Source organism: Misgurnus anguillicaudatus, chromosome 22 (assembly GCF_027580225.2).
Source record: "Misgurnus anguillicaudatus chromosome 22, ASM2758022v2, whole genome shotgun sequence".
Lineage (NCBI taxonomy): Eukaryota > Metazoa > Chordata > Actinopteri > Cypriniformes > Cobitidae > Misgurnus > Misgurnus anguillicaudatus.
In genome coordinates, this window is record NC_073358.2 from 29,546,706 (window position 1) to 29,566,130 (window position 19,425).

The 19,425-nt window shown below is 37.2% G+C and overlaps 2 protein-coding genes and 1 non-coding gene across 5 annotated transcripts in view; 2 read left to right on the top strand and 1 right to left on the bottom strand.

The window, feature by feature from the left end:
- Positions 1-3,784: 3,784 nt before the first annotated feature.
- On the top strand, positions 3,785-8,672 carry ptcd2 (pentatricopeptide repeat domain 2). The gene is made up of 10 exons (XM_073860636.1): positions 3,785-3,942; positions 4,244-4,334; positions 4,416-4,547; positions 4,678-4,795; positions 6,450-6,528; positions 6,627-6,718; positions 7,074-7,187; positions 7,510-7,584; positions 7,662-7,775; positions 8,142-8,672. The coding sequence occupies exons 1-10, from the start codon at positions 3,831-3,833 to the stop codon at positions 8,364-8,366; spliced, it is 1,152 nt and encodes a 383-aa protein (XP_073716737.1). The 5' UTR covers positions 3,785-3,830; the 3' UTR covers positions 8,367-8,672.
- Positions 8,673-12,289: 3,617 nt separating this feature from the next.
- trnak-cuu (transfer RNA lysine (anticodon CUU)) lies at positions 12,290-12,362 on the bottom strand. Its single transcript has one exon. It is a non-coding gene; the product is annotated as a tRNA-Lys (tRNA).
- Positions 12,363-12,410: 48 nt separating this feature from the next.
- tnpo1 (transportin 1) overlaps positions 12,411-19,425 on the top strand; it is a 49,037-nt gene continuing 42,022 nt past the window's right edge. The window contains exons 1-4 of one of the 3 annotated variants that reach the window (XM_055199652.2): positions 12,411-12,514; positions 12,632-12,850; positions 16,857-16,932; positions 17,694-17,843. In XM_055199652.2, coding sequence (XP_055055627.2) covers positions 12,746-12,850; positions 16,857-16,932; positions 17,694-17,843 — 331 coding nt within the window. In that variant the 5' untranslated portion in view covers positions 12,411-12,514; positions 12,632-12,745. Of the gene's footprint in view, positions 12,851-16,856; positions 16,933-17,693; positions 17,844-19,425 lie in introns of all 3 variants that reach the window. The other 2 variants (XR_008643099.2, XM_055199651.2) reach the window with 2 other exon arrangements.

Consider the following 19,425-nt stretch of genomic DNA (forward strand, 5'->3'; position numbering starts at 1 on the left):
GTGTTAAATAATAATGGAAATGTCTAGCGGCAAAGTGCCAGTGAAATAACTTTGGCTGAAGTTCAGTGTGGTCACAACATGCAATCTTTTGTATCTGATGGCATTGGATCAATGCGGGTCAGTCAGTTCACCTAAAAAGCTTAAGGTCAGCTAAGGTCGGGTGAATTTGAAAAGTTTGGGATATTTTTATTTTTTGTGTGAATATTTACACATAATTCTAAAATGCCAAAACCTAGTTTGTATACAAGTACAAGCAAATAAAAGGACTGAGCTGGAATACCAGCCAAATCTCTTTGTTTTAAATGAGTGGTAGATTATAAATGAAGTCACTGTATCTATGTCAGGAGACATTACTATGAATAGACATTGGCATGTTATTCTGCTCATAAATACAATATTTTCTTTGAACACCTCCATCTTGAATCTCATCAATAATCTAGTTCACTTGAGAGTCAGCATCCAATAGGGCTGCAGAGACCTTCAGCTGCATGGGGTGAGGTGCTGTTGCTAAGGAAACACTTAGCAGAGTCCCACAAGGATCACGCAGGAGCATTACAATATTAGTTACTCTGTTACTGTCAGTGTCAATCTTTGGCATATCACACACACACACACAACATCTTGCACATACTAACATCTTATACTTAATCTCAGTGCACTTAAGTGCATTGTCAGCACCTCACACATCTATGTGAGTTATGGGCAGGTTGTGGCAATAAAATCAATGTCATTCTTGCATCCAATCAGCTCCAAGGTCTTCAAGAAACATCACCCAATAAAACAATTAACTTGTTTGAATTAATAGTCATGTCAGTACATGTTTATCTCCCTTTCCTCTTATGTATCATTTTCAGTGCTGCTGGGTTATTCACAAACCCTGGAAAATTTTCAGTTTCAACTTTATTTATGTCCCCACAGGGCAATTGGTTTTGCGGCAAGACATACAACACCACCACCACAATATAACAAATACAAATTACAACCCTACTGAAAAATGCAGCTAAGATAGCAATAGCTTGTGATCTGGTTTTAGCTGATATCCCAGCTTGGTTTTAGCTGATTAAGCAAGCTTGTCTAGCTGTGTTTTGATTACTTTTTAAGCTGGTCTAGCTGGTCAGACTGGACAAGCAGCTGACCCACCAGCTTTGCCATGCTGGGAGGACCAGCTTAAACCAGCTACTGCCATCTTAAACCAGCTAAAACAGCTACAGCTATTTTTCAGTAGGGAACGAATAAAATAAAATAAATATTTTCTGTTACCTACATTTATGTGGGAATAGAAGAATATCTGTATCTATTACTCCTAACTGAAGGAAATCTGAATCGCAAACCAGAAGGTAAAAGCTCAAACTCAGAGTATAAGGAATGACCTCTCACTAATAAGACTGATTTAGTAAATCATGTTTACTATTTAAAGGGATAGTTCACCCAAAAATGAAAATTCTGTCATCATTTACTCATCCTCATGTTGTTTTAAACCTGTAGGAATTTATTTTTTCTGATGAACACAAAAAAAGATATTTTGAGAAATGATGGTAAACACACAGCATAGTGGCCATTGACTTCCATAGTAGGAATAAAATAATATGATGGAATTTAATGGGTACTGTTACAGCACTGTGTGCTTTCCATCATTTATCAAAACATTTTCTTCATCATTTATCACAATACTTCCAAAATATTTTTTCTACTACGGAAGTCAATGGACACTACAGTATATGCTGTGTGTTTACCATCATTTCGCAAAATATCTTCTTTTGTGTTCATCAGAAAAAAGAAATTCATACAGGTTTAGAACAACATGAGGATGGGTAAATGATGACAGAATTTTAATTTTTGGGTGAACAAAGCATTCCTACCATTGGTACTAATATTACCATACTAGGATATTATAGATAATTTTTAGAATAGACTAATATAAGTTTTATAAAAGAGGCACGTAAGAGTATTTTCAACCTAAAATGTACAATACAAACGTTGTTATGCCATCTTACAGATCATCTCAGTATTAGCTAATTCAACTGTTTAGCAATCAAGCTACCAACTTATAAGATTCCACAACTTCTTGCCCCTTAAAAATAATATTCTGAGAGGGCTTGTGTTTAAAATAGCTAACCAATTAATTTATATTTGCCACATTGAGTTGCATTAAAATGCTTTGTTACACCAGTGAAGAAAATCATCAATAATAGGACCGTGATCTCTTTCATCATCACAGAGAAGGCTAACAAAATCAACAAAAAGTGTGTGTTTAAGTATTTCATGCTGTTTAAACATCACAACACAGAACCACAATGTCTCTGTGAAATGAAGAAAATGGAGTCTTGCATGTGGGACAAACAGTCAATACTTTCACCCTGAACATTGAGCTACACATGATTCCTTGGCATAGGCCTACTTTCTCCATCTTAGCCCTATTAATAATGCCCTTTCAAACTGCAGAGAAAGGAAGCTTGGCAATTATCCAGCTGACAATTGATTATTTACAACTGTGTGGTTGGAACAGATGAGAAAGGGCAGCGTTTGCAAAAGATTTTCCATTGTCTTTATACACCAGGAGCAATACAAAAATCCCTGCAGACATTAAAGTGCTACAGAGAATCTGAAAGTGCATCTAGGGAATCTGTCTCTCTAATACAAATGCCTTTTAACCATTTCTTTGACAAACAGAAAAACATACACCCTTTTGAAATGAAATTACATTTGAAAATGTAATTAAACTTGACTAATAGATTAGGATAGGAATTAGCAGCCTACAAAATGGCTGGTATTTTTGTTAAAGGGGACATTTTACAAGACTTTTTAAAGATGTCGAATAAATCTTTGGTGTCTCCAGAGTACATATGTGTATTTTAGCTCAAAATACCATATAGATAATTTATTATAGCATGTTAAAATTGCCACGTTGTAGGTGTGAGGAAAAATGTGCCATTTTGGGTGTGTCCTTTAAAATGCAAATTAGTTGATAGCTGCACTAAATGACAGTGTCATGGTTGGATAGTGCAGATTAAGGGGCAGTATTACCCCCTTCTGACATCACAAGGGGAGCCAAATTTCAATGACCTATTTTTCACATGTTTGCAGAGAATAGTTTACTAAAACAAAGTACTGGTTGATCTTTTTCATCTTGTCTAGGTTGATAGAAGCACTTGGGACCCATTTATAAAACTTAAACGTGGAAAAGTCTGATTTTCATGATATGTCCCCTTTAAAACAATCAGCTGTCAGGTGTAGAGTCTTTTAAAACGACTAATCCCTTATTGCTATTGCCACATTACTCGATTTATTTGATATCAATTTATTATACATATTTAAATAAGTCAGGCAAAATAAAGCAAATGGAAATGCCAAATACTCATGTATTATACCAATGTCTGTTTGAGGTGCTAATTTGTAGTGCCATCTGCTGGTTAAGATGCGCTCATTGACTTTATATGAGCTAAATGTAGCGTGCATCAAGACGACCAAATTTAAAATGAAAAACATTAGAATCAGTGTTATAAGTTTTAAATACAATGCAATCCTAAATAAATGACGGATTATCTGTAATAATAATTTAAAAAAACCAATATTGACATTGTAAACACATTAGCTAACAGGAGAGCGCCATATTGGAATATTCCAATTTCACCTAAAACGGGGGTGGCAGATTTATTTATATCATTTTATTTACTTGTATATTTAATTGAATATACAATTGCGTATTTCGTTTTAAAGTACACATTTGTATTCTTTGTCTAATAAATCTAAATAACGGAACTTGCTCAAATATTGATTGATATTTACTGGACCGACGGACAGGACACAGTGAGACACACTCGGCTTCAGACATGGCGCTGAGGGGTCTGAACGCTTGTGCTCGCGTTTTATGGACAGATACATCTAAAGCTGCAGTGCTCAGAGGAGCCATGCAGTCAGACTGTTTCAAATGCCGAGATGGAGGTATTTACTATAACTGTATAATGCTTGCCTTTATTTATTATAGCTTCAGTCAGTACATTCCAATGTGTCCAAGTCCAATGTCATACTAAGTAAAGAAGATAAAGTTGCGCTCCATACAATATGCACTTACATTATTACGTATATATTTTCATTCAAAGTTGCAATTTACATATACACGTGTTACTTAAAAACAAATGTGCTGACAGTAATCTTGCCAGAGCTACAGTCCTCTTGTTACCATTAATGACATCACACTCATTTAGAGGTTAACGTGTTTAAATACTTGTGTCATATGTTTCAGCCAAACGCTATCTGTTGTCTGAAGATGTCGTGAAGCTGCAAGATTTTCAGCAGAGGAAACTTGCTGTCGCCCATCAGGTGTCAGGATCAAAAGGAAGGCACTCTTTTAATGCATCAGTACCCCATGCACTCATTTAATAGAATTGATGTGATTTTACTTATGTCTTTTTTTCAGGTTATTATTTTGATAAGGTAAATCAGAAAATGGAGAAAAATGAGCTTATCCTAAAGGATGAATTGAAACGTCTTTTGCACTTATGCCAGTCTGCCGAAGATGTTATTATCGCAAGAAATGCTATTTACAGGTAGAAGTCTGACTTGGATCATTTCTCACCTCATCACATATCTAAAACCTAGAAGTCCAAACTAATCAGATAAAGTTAGAAGATTATCATAAGAAATCGTTTTCATTTTTTCGCTAACTTTATTTGGCAGGTACCATGAAGAAAATCGCAACATGGCATTTGGGGAATTCAGGTTTGGCCCGCTTTTTATGAGGTTATGCTATGAGCTGGGTTTAGAGGATCTGGCAGCCACAACTCTCATGGATCCGGTACTTTCACATAAACACACAGCCTACAAAAGCAGATTGTATTTAAAGGTCACCTAATATGGCAATTTTTCAAGATGTAGAATTAGGGGCTAATCACACCAAAAGCGCTTTAAACGCTTGGAAACGCAAGGCGCGACGCACTGCCTTTTTTGTTTTTTTAAAAGAGCAGCGCGACGTGGCTTTTTATATTGCTAGGCAACCACCGACTCAGCTGTCTTGTCAATCAAATGTTGAAGCGTGAGCGCTCTTTTGCTGTTAACTGTCATATTAGCTGAAACTTTAAAGAGTAACTAAACCCTTAACCAACTTTTTTTAGTTAATGATCTGTTAGAATGATGCTTTATTAGTGCTGTTCATTGATTTTAGTAAGTTTTTTGACATTTGGATATAAAGTGTTCCAATACTTCAATATATGGTGAAAAAACGTCTGAGTGCTGCCCTCTTCAGGTTAAACGGTGGCTACTGCAGTTGAATTTTCCTATTGGATGTTGGGTCCAAAAAGTAACTCGTGACGTAAGCAGGTTCAAGCTCACCACGCCCTTGTTACGATCTCACCACATTCTTGGTACGAGCTTAGTTCGTCCCCTCTATCTCCGTTGGGATCTGCCCACTTTTCTTGCATTTTTCAAAATTGCCAGTGGGTGGAGTCAGGCTCCGACCAGGGGTTTAGTTGCGCTTTAAAAAGAGGGCGCTTGCTCTGACCTTGTTTTAGGGTGAGAGGTGCACAAACACGCAGGAGAGAGTGAGCGAGTGGATTCCAGTTCTTCAAAGCAACTGTAAACTTCCCTCACCACAACGTAAGGCCCGCCTCTCCCCTCATTCGATTGGACAATGGAAAGACGCGAATGATGTCGGGTGCATCTCCACTCTCAGCGCTCCTTCAAAAACGCGTGCGCGGCAGGTGGCAAAAAAACGCAAGGCGCTCGGCGCGCATAAACAGCGTGCAAACGCTCCCTGCCCATAGAATATCATTAAAAAAATGCGCCTGCAACTGCCATAAACGCTTTTGGTGTGATCAGCCCCTTAAGGGGATCGCACACCGGCCACGCAGCTCAGCGCCGCCCGTTCTAAAAAAATTGAACACATTGTTTTCTATGAGTATACGCACACCGGTGCCGCCAGGTGGCGCCTGTCCGTGCCGCCCAGCTGTGACTCAGGAAGTTGCTCAAATCCCTGTCGCGCCACTCACATAGTTTAACATTAAATAACATCATTTTTGTCCCAAATCATTAACGATTAACATTGACTGCTAACGTATATTTTGCATTTTGAAGTAGACGCTATCTGACGAAGCTCACGCTATTTAATGTGCGCTTCCGGTTTACAATACCTCCGAGTTGTCCCAGACGCGACTCGACGCGGTGCGACGCGACGCTGAGCTGCACGGCCGGTGTGCGACCCCCTTTAGTCCCCAGAATGTGTATGTGAAGTTTCAGGTGTAAATACCCTATAAATAATTTATGTAAGTTTTACTGGGGTTAAAAAAAATGGAGTGGGCAGATTTTTATCATTACAGAGTGGTTGTGTACACACACATACACCATACAATTATGTTCAATAACATAAAGTACATTTCTCATATTAGGTGACCGACCGTTAAGCTTGTGCTTATGAAATGAAATAAACATATTATTTTTTGTTGTTCTTGCCATAGGCTCTAAAAGGATTTTTTTCAGACTCCACATCTTTCAATATTGCCATTGATATGTTGTTTAATAAAGGATGCTATGAAAGTAGGTTTCCTTGGTCTCTATCTCCATTCTTAAGTCTTAATTTAAATCTGCATCAGTTTACAGTGTATGCATACTCTCTATTCTTTATCTTCTAACAGGTGGCATTGAGGTGGTGGGGAAAATGAAAAACCAGGGAGTGCCATTCAACAAAGACACCTTTACATTGGCAATGGCTACTTGCTATAAACTGGTAAAGGCTTGCCATATAGTAGTATGTTAGATTATTAAGTGCTTTGTATTAGAAATAATAACCAACTGGTGCACTAGCTGTTACCGTGAACATTGTGGTTTTATGTGTATATTGTGCATATACACATACACAGGGTGCATCACTGTCAATTTAAAAAAGTTGACCACCCCCAAAAAAAATTTTTACTCGACCTCAAACTAATTTTGAACAACCTCAATGAAGAACATAATTATTTAAAACCCTTGAGAGTGAGTAAATGAAGACAAATTGTTTATTTTTGAAACTATCCTTTAATGTTATCAGATTTTGCTGAGTGACGTTTTACACATCTGTTCTTGTTTCATGTGATTGGCAGAACACATCAAAGTCATATCATATCTGTTTGGCCCTTTTGGAAGAAGGTCAGACTAAGGGCAGTCTCATCCCACGACATGCCTATTGCTTTGCAACTGCCCTTGCTCTCAAACAGGTACGTTGATTAAAATCCTAATATCCAATTTAAATTCATTTGAGAAATTTGAGAAAAATTTTAATTCTTTGATTTCAGTTGTTAACTGCTTATCATTAAACATAGAGATTAATAATAAATGATATAAAATATTAATGTTGCTGTGGCTGAATAGGTAGAGTATTGGATTAGCAATATAAAGTCCATAGGTTTGATTCCCAGGAAAAATAAAATAAATTTATAGCTTTAGAGCATTGTTTGAAAAAATCCTAATACTAGTTTGTAAATGTGAAAAATGTAAAATGTTTATCATGTATTTTTTATCTATCCTTGTATATTTTAGAATGATGTGGAGAAAGCTCAGACAATCTACTCTCAGATCATGTGCACAGACAGCAGACTATGCCAGAACCTGAAGGCAAGTTTGTTTGTGTGTTTATGTCTGAATGAATGCTTAATAGAGAGTTTGTAAATGTGTAACTGCTTTGTTTTTAGGTTCTTATATTGGCTATGTCAGGGTCCATGAAAGATGCAATCTATGTTCTTACAACAGCCTTAGTATCAAAGACTCCAGTGTTTGTGAAGAAACCAGACTTCTCTCAGGAAGTGGTGAGTATGGACCAGTTAAAAATTATGGACAAAGCCAATAGTACTTGTTTTTAATATATTAATATTTAAAAAATATTTTTAATAAATAATCTAAATATAAACTCACTAAAATATGTATTGGACTTTTTTTTTATTAAATATATATAGTACATGAAAAACAAACATACTGAGATGCTTTTTTTAATAAAAGATTCATTTTACTATCCAGTCCAAAATATTTTCATCTAAAATTTCATTCAAGTGTGTCCGAATTTGACTGGTAGTGTATTTAAAAAAACAGATTGTGTGGCATTTTTTCTCTTTTTGATCCTTTCCTCTCTCTCTTTCTCTCTTTATGTTGTTTTCTGCTCTTCTTGGTTCTCTAAGGTTAATGTGTTGAGGAAGAATAGTGCTAATGGTCTATGGGAGGGAGACGTGGAGCAGGTGGTGAGACGATTAGAAGAGGCCGGCCAGATCACAGAGCAAACCCTGGACGATTTCCTGTGTCACACACCTTTAGGAAAGAGAAGGCCTTTGAGAATATTGGATCAGGAAAGAATAACAAGCCGAAGGACTCTTAGACCACTCCGGTCCACGCTACTATCAGAGTAAACGCAGAAGAATCGAGTCTTCGCTTTAGTGTGCACTGTTATAACAGTGAATATATTCTTCATCTGCTCGTTCTCAAGGATGACTTTAGGATCATCTACCTCCTTGTATTTTGACCCAACCGCTGTCATCTTCAGCTTTTGAAGTCATGTGAGGACTTAAAATCACTTTGAACATGTTCCTCTTATTTGGGATCTTGCATGTTTTTGCTTTTGAAAACATGCCACGTGCTATTTCTGCTGAAGTCCATGTTTGTCAGAAAAGTTGAGGACATTTTGTTAATACACACTGATAATCAGTGTCACTGTATAAGTCACTGTATAAATGTTGTAGGTCTTCTCTTTTAAACAATTAAAGATTGTTTGATTAAAGAGCAGTAGTTGAAGTGTTTTTAAATAGGCCAACAAACAAATGTGTGGTTTTCATTGGGGCTGCTGCAAAAAATGCCAGTAAAACTGACTATCATCAGCTAAAATTAAATGTAGTTGGACTTGATAGCAGAGGTGGACAATACTTGGTTACATTAGTTACATTTTCCAAGAATCTTTATTAGGATGTTTGTATTGGGAAAATTTTTACTTCATTCTAAAGCATATAATCATACTGTGTATTCTTTAATATTGCATTTTAAAATGTATGTAATACCTAATTACATTAAAATTGTGTTAATGTAATGTTAAATGTAAAACAAACACGTGTAGTTATGAAATGTAATAGAATAAAAAATTATGATAATATGCTTTGGAATGTGTTTTCCAAAGAAAAACATGGATAAAATACAAATACTTGAAAAATACTTTTAAGTAGAAAGTAAAACCTCTGCAACTCAACCCACCTGTGGTCTGTGGCATTAACGATCTATTTATTTCTCCTTTCGGTGTTTTTGGCAGTCTGTAAAACGATAGCTCCGAAATCTTGTTAATCTGTTAGTACAGTCTATCGCCCAACAGCTTTTTCCCATTTCGACGCGTTTTCACCGTGTTTTCGCCGATGTCACGCTGTACTCAAATGCTACCGCTCTGTCATTTGCCACTCAGTGGGCGTAACTGCAGTCCCTATCGCCGACGGTGACGTCATATGCATACCCCGCTGTTGCTACGTACTGATTTATAAAAATAAACACCTAATCATATTTTAAATGTTTCTACAATTGCATAATTAATGGCGATATCCAGATGAATGTCAATAAAAATTGTTGAGTTATCTCATCAATTAAGAGAAAACGCTTTTCTGAAGTTTTTACTTCAAATGCATATTTCCGCTATTATCCACTAGGTGGCGATCTTACCCGACTTAAACACTGACGCATACACTCAACACTAAAAAAACTCAATTCTAATGCTGCGTTCCCGGCAACCGGTAACCCGTAACTCACGAGTTCAAAACCACGACTCACGACTCTGAACTGGGAGTACATCGATCTAGTACGAGTTCACGGGTGGGAAGTCACGGGTTTGACTGCCGTTCCAGTGCACTTTTACCGGTAGAAGGTTGTAAAAACACGAGTTACAGGCTGCCTGGAACGCATAGGGTCGTGAGTCGTGGTTTTGAAGTCGTAACTCACGGGTTTAAAAGCCTGCCTGGAACGCAGCATAAGTTTCGATCTCTAACAAAGTCCTTCACAAAAATGGAATTATCTCAGCTTTTAGCTAAAAATTTGAGAGGTGATAAGAGAACAAATGAAGGTAGGAATAAACTTATTTTTCAGTTTAAAAGCAGAGGGTCGGTTCTTTCATTTGATATATTTTATGTAGGTACGCGACTATCTCCGCAGTTAGGTTTACCTCGACGCAACTTAGGACTTCACAGGCGACGTGCGAAGTAAAAACATTCTTAAAATTGTAATATACATTTAGTTTAATTGCTAAACTACAAGTGAACGACCAATTTGAACAGTATTTTGTTATTCTTGAACCCATATAGACATGGTCTTGGTGTCAAGGATTTTTCAAGCTTTTTCTATCTGAACAACAAATTTTAGCATTTAACCATGTTGAAAATTTTACTCGCATACCTATTTTATGTTTATTTAAAAAAGAATATTTTCCTGGAATGCATTAAACTAAATCTGTGTGGCAACTTTTTTTAAAAAGCTGACGGGGAAATTTAAGCATGCTCCGTTGCACGATATAAATTAGATAAATGTTGATTTATGAAAATAAACACCAGAATCTTTAATCATTTTCGCCAGTGTGTTACTGCTTGAGAACCGCGCTCTGTTGTATCCTAATAACAACATTTGTTGTGTTTTATTTTATGAAATCCTGCTATGCATATGAAGTAACCGTTTTATAAAAGCAATAGTAGTGGTGTTGTGTGCATTTTAAAGAGTTGTTATACGCTTTGCGTGTCTAACAACGCCCCTTAGCTTTTATAAGATTTACTGGTCGTAACTGAGGGGCAATCTTCCGATCTCTCTGATGAAGGCAATACGGAAGTGATTTAAACTGCAGGCCATGGCCGCTAGAGGCAGGCTCCAAAAGGGAGTCAATTCCCATAGACCTCCATGTTAAAATGGCCAACTTTACAGTAGAAAATAATATGTTTACAGCCTGGTACAAAAAGTGTTTTTGGTCTGTATAGCTAATTGTGCCCTTCATGACAACGGTGGGGGGGGGGGTGAATTGTTTTGTAACTCATCCGTTTAAATTAGGGATGCACCGATAGGATTTTTTTGGGCCGATTCCGATTTAAACAGACGATTTCTGGCCGATACCGATATTAAACACTTGTATACAATACTATACAGTTGGTCTATTAGCTAGTTTATTTCTGCATCAAATTATTTTTACTGAACATGGATTGGATCTAATTAACATTCAACTGACCAACATAATAAGAGAGGCACAAATTAAAACAAATATAATAAGACAGCATGATAACCTTCAAAGGTGGTTTTTGCTATTCAGCATTTATTTTATTAACAACATTAACTCATTTTTTACATATAATGGATTTCTTTATGCAGTTAATTAATAAACAATTGGTATTGGCCTGTCATGTGCTATTGCCGATATGCCGATGGTTTCAAATTCATCAAAAATCGGCCGATAAATATCGGTGGCCGATACATCGGTGCATCACTAGTTTAAATGATATTAAGCTTTAAAGTTCTGCATAATTAAGGGTGTGGCCACTTAAGTGACGACTGAACAGCCACTGCCGTCACTAGATTCGAGCTAGGCGGGCGTGGTTTCAGCAAGCAGTCACCTCAGCTTCACCCACGTCCCGCCTCTTCACCCATTTTCGGATATCCGTGAGTGATGCGCGGTGACGCAGGCACCGCCTACTTTAAGCTTCAAAAACGATCTTCAGAAACCTACGGGTGATGTCACGGACACTACGTCCATATTTTTTAATGGTCTATGGTTCCAATATTGACATTAAAATATAAAACATGTTTCTTATCAAGTAATAAATACTTGAATATGTTCATAATAAGGATGTTCCCAAGCTTTACACTTTACAGAATCACTTAAACAGGCTCATTTGGTGACTGAAACAAAGGTTTAGTGTTTAGCCAAGAATGCCTAAAGACAGAACTTTTCCTTAAGCACAAAGTCACAAGTGTTAATGCATTCTTTATTCTCTTGTTGTTGTTTTACATACCCTTACGAAAATGAACCATGGTATTATAGTAAAAGTGTAGTAACCATGCTTTTTTGGCATATTAATTGTCGTTTGTTAGTAACTCTGTTTTTTTGTAGTTTTACTATCTCGAATTGATACAACAGTAGCTCTTATTTTATTTATTTATTTTGTTCTCTAAACAAACATGTTACTATGCGTTGTAAATCATAACATAATTTCAAGTCTTTAAACTCTATCCACAGTAAGTGTTTGTTGCAAAAAGCACGTGGAAGAACAGTAACTCCTAGTGACATACAAGTGTACAATCACCCATATTTTGAAATGAAGAAAATGCTCGCCCAACGTGGGGCTCGAACCCACGACCCTGAGATTAAGAGTCTCATGCTCTACCGACTGAGCTAGCCGGGCTGGCTCGAGTGCGCCCCTTCTGGGGTCTCTCTAAAACGGTTTCCTCCCAGTACCTTGCCCAGAGTTTGGACAGGCGCTAGGACCCGGGCAATGCTAGACAGAGGCTTATCGCTGTAGATGTGCGGTGATCCGACCAGACCGAGTCCATGCATGTGAGCTAGCTTAGCGTTACCAACAACCAGACGCCCACAAACGCGCATTTTCAGACGGATCCACTTAACATCAACTCTCGTGTAACGATTTTTTTCTTCTTACGCTTTATCGCACAGGTTTTAAAACCGAAGGTCAAGGTGGAGGCCGTTATTTGATTTGAAAGGGTGTAGGTCTGGGCATACACACACACACAGAGAGAGAGAGAGAGAGAGAGACTTCTGCCACACAAGATGGAGTGCCAGTGGAAACCTGACGAACATGGACTTCAGCAGATCTTACAGCTGCTCAAAGAATCACAGTCTCCCGACACATCCACGCAACGATCCGTCCAACAAGTATCCTTTACTCGATCAATAAAACACCGTATTTATGGACTGTAGTTGGCCTGTGATTTGGCGTACACACTTGAGATTTGTAACGGACACGCGGTGAACGGGGCTGTGTTAGCGATTTTGTCTATATGTTTGTTTACTTTCAGATTAGTGTGGCCCGTATATGGTGTGTGTGTCGATGTCTGTAATTTGGAGAGTGTTTAACACGAGCTTTAACGTTAGATGAGAGCGGGTCTATCTGCTGTCAACTACCAACATCACATACACTGAGAGAAACTGTAACATCGCCTCTGTGATTATTTATAAACAATCATCTGATCTAATGTAACAACATGGGTGGGTCTCAAAACCAACCGAGTTACCCACGTACATGACATTTTTTTAAAGACTATTTGGCGCTTTGGGAAGGTTAAAGCGGTGCTGTCTAGTTAGGTTTTTAATTCACAGCTTATGATTAGCTGCAGCGGTGCGAATTGTTACCACAATATTTATATTAAAGAAAGACATGAAATGATTGTATTTATCCCATTTATACTAAATTTTATTTCGCTCGTTGTAGTGTTTTATCCTGTCATATGTCCACGCTACTTTTGATGCCATAAAATTCGCTCTTATGTAGTTGTTATTAAAAACAAGTGGTGCCGCGAGCTATCTTTTGTCCTCGGTGTAATTCACCTCGAGTCCTTTTAAACCAGTCGATTTTCGTATCACTGGATGCTATCATCATCATCATCATCCATAAATGCAATTTGTCGTACCATGGTTTAACAAATATGTTGGTTAAACTATATTCTACCCACGTAAAAAATATTTAATATTCACTATAGTAAGTGTAGTATTCTGGTAAATTGTAGGAATTATACTGTAGTATATTACAGTTTACTAGTGATTTATTACTAGTATTCTGTTTACTATAGTAATTGAAAAAAGGTTGCAAAGCCATATAGTATTAGAAATGTTGCTATCGTAAATACCAAAGTTTATGTATAGTAAATATACTGGTAGTATTATTTCTCATGTGGGTAGTAGTGAGGTCATGGTAAATTTGTGGTTGTAAATGGTTTACCCAACAATTACAGGGTTCCCACGGGTCCTTGAAAGTTTGTGAATTTGGGGGGGGGGGAATTAAATGCCCTGGGAAGTTTTTGAAAATATACATACATAGATACAGGCCTTTGAAAGCGCTTGAGTCTATTTTATGCAAGAAGTTTTTTGGAAAAAAACTCTATATTATTCCCTGTGTAGTGGAGGATAATATTATAAACATTCTCAACGTTTTAAGCACACATGCTAAACTATAAAAGCTTATATCTTCTGTGTGCGAATGTTGATTCATACCAAAATGCTTGAAAACACATGAAAACTTCTCGGGTTACGTATACCAGTGGTTCCCAACCTTTTTAGCCCTAAGTACCCCCACAGCCTTATCAGTAAGGCTCAAGTACCCCTTCATCGAAACTAAACCAAAGTTGTGTTTAAAAGTCAAATAATTAGTAATATTAATTAATTAATTTTAAACATTAAAGTAAAAAGCACTGACTGATGAAGCATGTTTATTTCAACAAACTACTGTCATTGCGATCAGTGTTTGCATTTTGTCAGCTCATTTGCATTTTAAAAGACACACCCAAAAACGACACATTTTGCACAGGCCTACAAAATGGCAATTTTGACATGCTATAATTAATTATCTCTATTGTGTTTTGAGATAAAACTTCACATATGGACTCTGGGAACGCCAAAGACTTATTTTACAAATAAAAAATTTTCATCATATGACCCCTTTAAGGGCCAGATACTAACAGCTTGCGCAAACCATCATTTTGGCGTTAAATAACGACTAAACTTACTAAAGACACGCAGTAGATATTTAGCTCTGAAAAGGTGTTATTTTTGTGACCTTATTGCATATGCATTTGTGGAAGTTTTCCTTTTAGAAGCAACATTAATGCGAGGAGAGTATTACATTTTGCCAGAGGAACATACTTAAAAAAAAAAAAAAAAAAAATATATATATATATATATATATATATATATATATATATATATATATATATATATATATATATATATATATATATATATATATAATATATAGTTTGCCAATCCATGCTATGTTTAATTTGCTCGAGAAAAGAGGAGGAGAAGTCCCAAGGAAAAGTCAAGTCAGATATTTCAAAACTTCTTTTACCCTTCATCTTTTGTCCTCCGGTTCTTAGTGTACTTTTACTTAGCTGGAATTTCACACTCCGCAGTCCACATTTTCATTGCGATGTCCTGCCGAGGTCTCTTATTTGCGACCCTGTACTAATTTGCGCTGCTCTTATAGATTGCAATGGACACTATAGAAATGTGCTTATGTCATTATTGTGCCTGTGTATTTGTAGCGCTTATTTGGAATTGAGCTCTCACGTCCTTTTTAATAAATGCCCTAAATTTACTAAAATCTCAATTTAAGTTACCGATAATTAAAGTGTGCAAATAATTTATATTATTCTGTTCAAATATAAAGAGAAACAAAATGTGTTAAGACATTCTCTATAAATACAAAACACATCATATGGGACAAAATATGTTAGCCAAATTTTTTTTGCATAATTTGAAAATGCAATGGCAGCGGGAATGAATATTATAACATTATTTGAACATTATTTATAGTTAATAAACTTTGTGTCTTTAGAAACTTTTCAGGTTCATTGAAAATAGTCAGATCGTTTTTGATTTGGACACCGCTATTGCGTTTTGGATTATGCAATTCAGTATTTTACACTTAAAGCCCTGTTTTCAGATAGTTTATGATGAAATAGAACGGTTTTGGCTGAAATTTGGACATATGATGCTGGCCCGAGAATTTTCGGGTGTTTCTTGTATCACCCCCACCTCTACAATGGCTGCATAGGTGCACAGGAACAATCCTTCCTAAAATGCATTAAACTTTTGTTTACAAAGACGTGAAACTCACCAAGTGGTCAGGGGTGTTCACTGATATGCTCACACAAAAATCGCTGCAAAAGATCCTTTCCTTTCCAACAGGTGTTGTAGCATTCGTTGTAAACTTGTGGACCTATTTTTCCAAACGCCTCACACCCGTACATTCTTTCGTTGAGAGCTTGAATAATAGACACTCCAGCCCAATTGGTGGCAATAATCCACCTTTGCCAATTGCAAGAATACAAACAACGTTCCTGGTGCGGAGTAATACCGTACCTCACAGAATATCTAATACAAGTCAATGGAGTTGGACAAAAACTATGCTAAAACCTGTTGGAAAGCATCTTTTGCAGCGATTTTTGTTTTAACATATCAGTGAACACCCCTGACCACTCGGTGAGTTTCACGTCTTTGTAAACGAAAGTTTTATGCATTTTAGGAAGGATTGTTCCAGCGCACATATACACCCATTGTAGAGGTGAGGGTGATACAACAAACACCCGAAAATTCTCGGGCCAGCATCATATGTCCAAATTTCAGTCAAAACCGTTCTATTTTATCATAAACAATCTGAAGACAGGGCTTTAAGTGTAAAATACAGAACTTGTCCTTTAAGCCTTACCATTGGTTGAATTTGATATACACATTCAGACACACTTAACCCTGGAGGCATCATTGTAGTGACGCAGCGCGAGTTCCCTCAAAAGAGAGCTGTAACAATGTATCTTTAAAGGTAACATGATGTAACCTTGCTCTCACCTGAAACGTGTCCCCACATTTAGTCCTTAAATTTGAGGGTATTGGACCTGGAAAGTCCTTGAAAGATCCTTGAATTTGTAGTTAACTAAGGTGTGGGAACCCTGCAATTATTATAGTTAAACTATATTTATTTTAGTAAACCCATGGTTAATTTTCCTAAGGGAAATGATTATAATCACACGTTATGCTTTAAGACATGTAAGGCTAATGTATTAAGAGGTTGCTCTTAGGTCACAGTTTATACATTTGTTTCTTAAAACATGCTTACCTTACAATTGGGCCACTCTGTGGTTTACATGTTCCTTAATTCACACCACAGAAACTTGAGCAGCTCAATCAATACCCAGACTTCAACAACTACTTGATATTTGTGCTCACAAAGCTAAAGACAGAAGGTGAGATGAACCTCTTTAATTCTGAAGTCTTGATGGATCAAGTCTGTAGAGCTGATGTGTTTGTGTGTGTATATAATATCTCCTCTCTAAATGTTGTTTGTACATGGACACACATCTTGTGTTGGTGGTCTAAGCAGATGCAGGAAATTGCCCGCTGTTGATCTGCAATGTGGTTATTGCCATTTATGAGCATTTATGCCATGATGGTTTGAGGGGAAATGTAATATATTAAGAGGGAATTGGGAATTGTGTTTACTGGAAGGAATGAATCTGATAAGAGGAAGTTGAATCAAGCAAATCATTGTATATTGCTTCGTTTTAGACAGTGTATAGTCTCACGAGTAACTTCTAAATCCAGCATCATTACTGGTGCTACAAGTATGGTAATCTGTCAAGTGCACTGCAAGCTTATTTGCAGAAAGATCTTTCGAACCTATGTCCTTTGTGAGACCTCACATTACAGAATGAACCAAGATTTCTTCCTTTCTGATATCTAAATTATCACGATAAGATCTATTGCATTTACATTTATGCATCTGGCAGATGCTTTTATCTAGATTGACTTACAGCGCATTCAGTCTATACAGTTTTGTTAGTATGCATGTTTCCTAGGAATAAAACCCATGACCTTTGCATTGACAGTGCAGTGCAGCTACAAATGCGGACAAAGTCCTTTGTTGAGCCACCAGTAACCAGTTTTGTTTGTTTCTTTCATCTAATGCTGCTTGTAAACTGTATCCTATTTTCTCACTTCCACATAGACGAGCCCACTCGCTCTCTCAGTGGTCTCATTCTGAAGAACAACGTTAAGGCCCATTACCAGAACTTCCCAAATGGAGTCTCTGACTTCATAAAAAATGAGTGTTTGCAGAACATTGGGGACTCCTCACCGCTCATTAGAGCCACAGTGGGTGAGTATGGACCGGCAGTGCATTTACATTCTGGCTCTGAGCCATCACATAAACTTTATTATGGCTCTGGGTCTGTGCATGGCTTTTTGTCGTTTTTTTTTGTACAAGATGATTTATTAATTTCTGTGGTGTACTAGGAGTGTCTGGGTTAGTTGTCTTTGGTGTTCATGATGATCAGCTCGTGAAAAGGCACGTAGTGCTGTGCTATGGTTGCAAGGTTTACAGGAGTCTTTGGCTGCAATTTACACAGCCACCAAAATAAGATTTTTTTAGGGATTCATCGAAATAAAAATTCTTGGCCGAAACCGAATGAAATGAAACACTCAGCTGAATACCGAACAACCCAAAAAATGTTTTATTTGTCATTTTCCTAAATATTTTACCAATTTTCTCCCCATTGCACAAGTTTCATTTTTAAAATGTCCTTTTTACTATATTTATTTCACATTATTTTACAATGAGCTTTTCTTCCTGCCGTCATTATAGGGCCTTTAACTAGAGGTCGACTGATTTATTGGCAGATTTTTGGCATATTTTAAAAAATTAGGCCGATTAATATGCAGGCGCATCTGCGGGCACCTAAGTGCTGTTGTAGAACTTGTGACGCTGCCTCTTGCTGCAAGCAGATCGCTCCCGTGTGTGTGCAGCCGTGCCTTGTTCACAAACAGCTTTAGTAAACGATGGCGGGATTGTGCGAATCAAGCAGCCAATACAACAGCGCGACGGGCTTATGTCTCGCGGTGCACTGTCCGTGCAAAGATTAGGCTCATTTTATGTGATTAATGAGTGATGATGATCTTTGTTTGCATGATAGAGAGAGCAGAGCCGCGCGCACAGGCTTTCTGTCTTTAAACTGTCTCCCTGCTTTTTTACTCAAAACAAAACTGACTCAATGGCGAAAGGTCGGAAGACCAAATCATATCCACAGAAGAAATGTTTTTCGTGTTGTTACAGTAACACTTTGTTTACAGTTTTGCGCTGCTCAGCCTGGATTAGAACACAACCCGTCTGATTCGCGAACTGACTCCTTTGAACGGATTCGTTTGAATGAACGGTTGAAACAACAGATCTGTCCAAACACTAAACTCACAAGACGTCACTGTCAGTACAATCAGCCACTTATAGCGCCTCAGAAATGAGAATGTAAACGTGTTTAGAAAGATTTGCCCTAAATAACAGTCTCAACTAAAAAACATAGACATTTACTATGTTAACTTTATGATGAATAAATAATTTATCAGGTCTACCAAATAAGTATTTTATCCTACAAAGCAATAAAAGCCACGGTAAAAAACTGATCAAAGATGATGACAGCAGAGTGTCAGGTAATATCTGTGTCTGATAAATGCATGGTGCAGACAGAGGACGTTGTAAAACTCTTCAGAAAGACCAGTCATAATTTTTTTTAAATACTTTGACTTAAATAGTGACATTTTTACATTTAAAATATCTGCTAATGGTGATAACATTTTGATTATTATGTACATATAGAAAATCGGCCAACCATATCGGCCATCGGCTACCCTGATTTCTAAATATCAGCATCGGCCAGAGAAAAAGCCATATCGGTCGACCTATACCT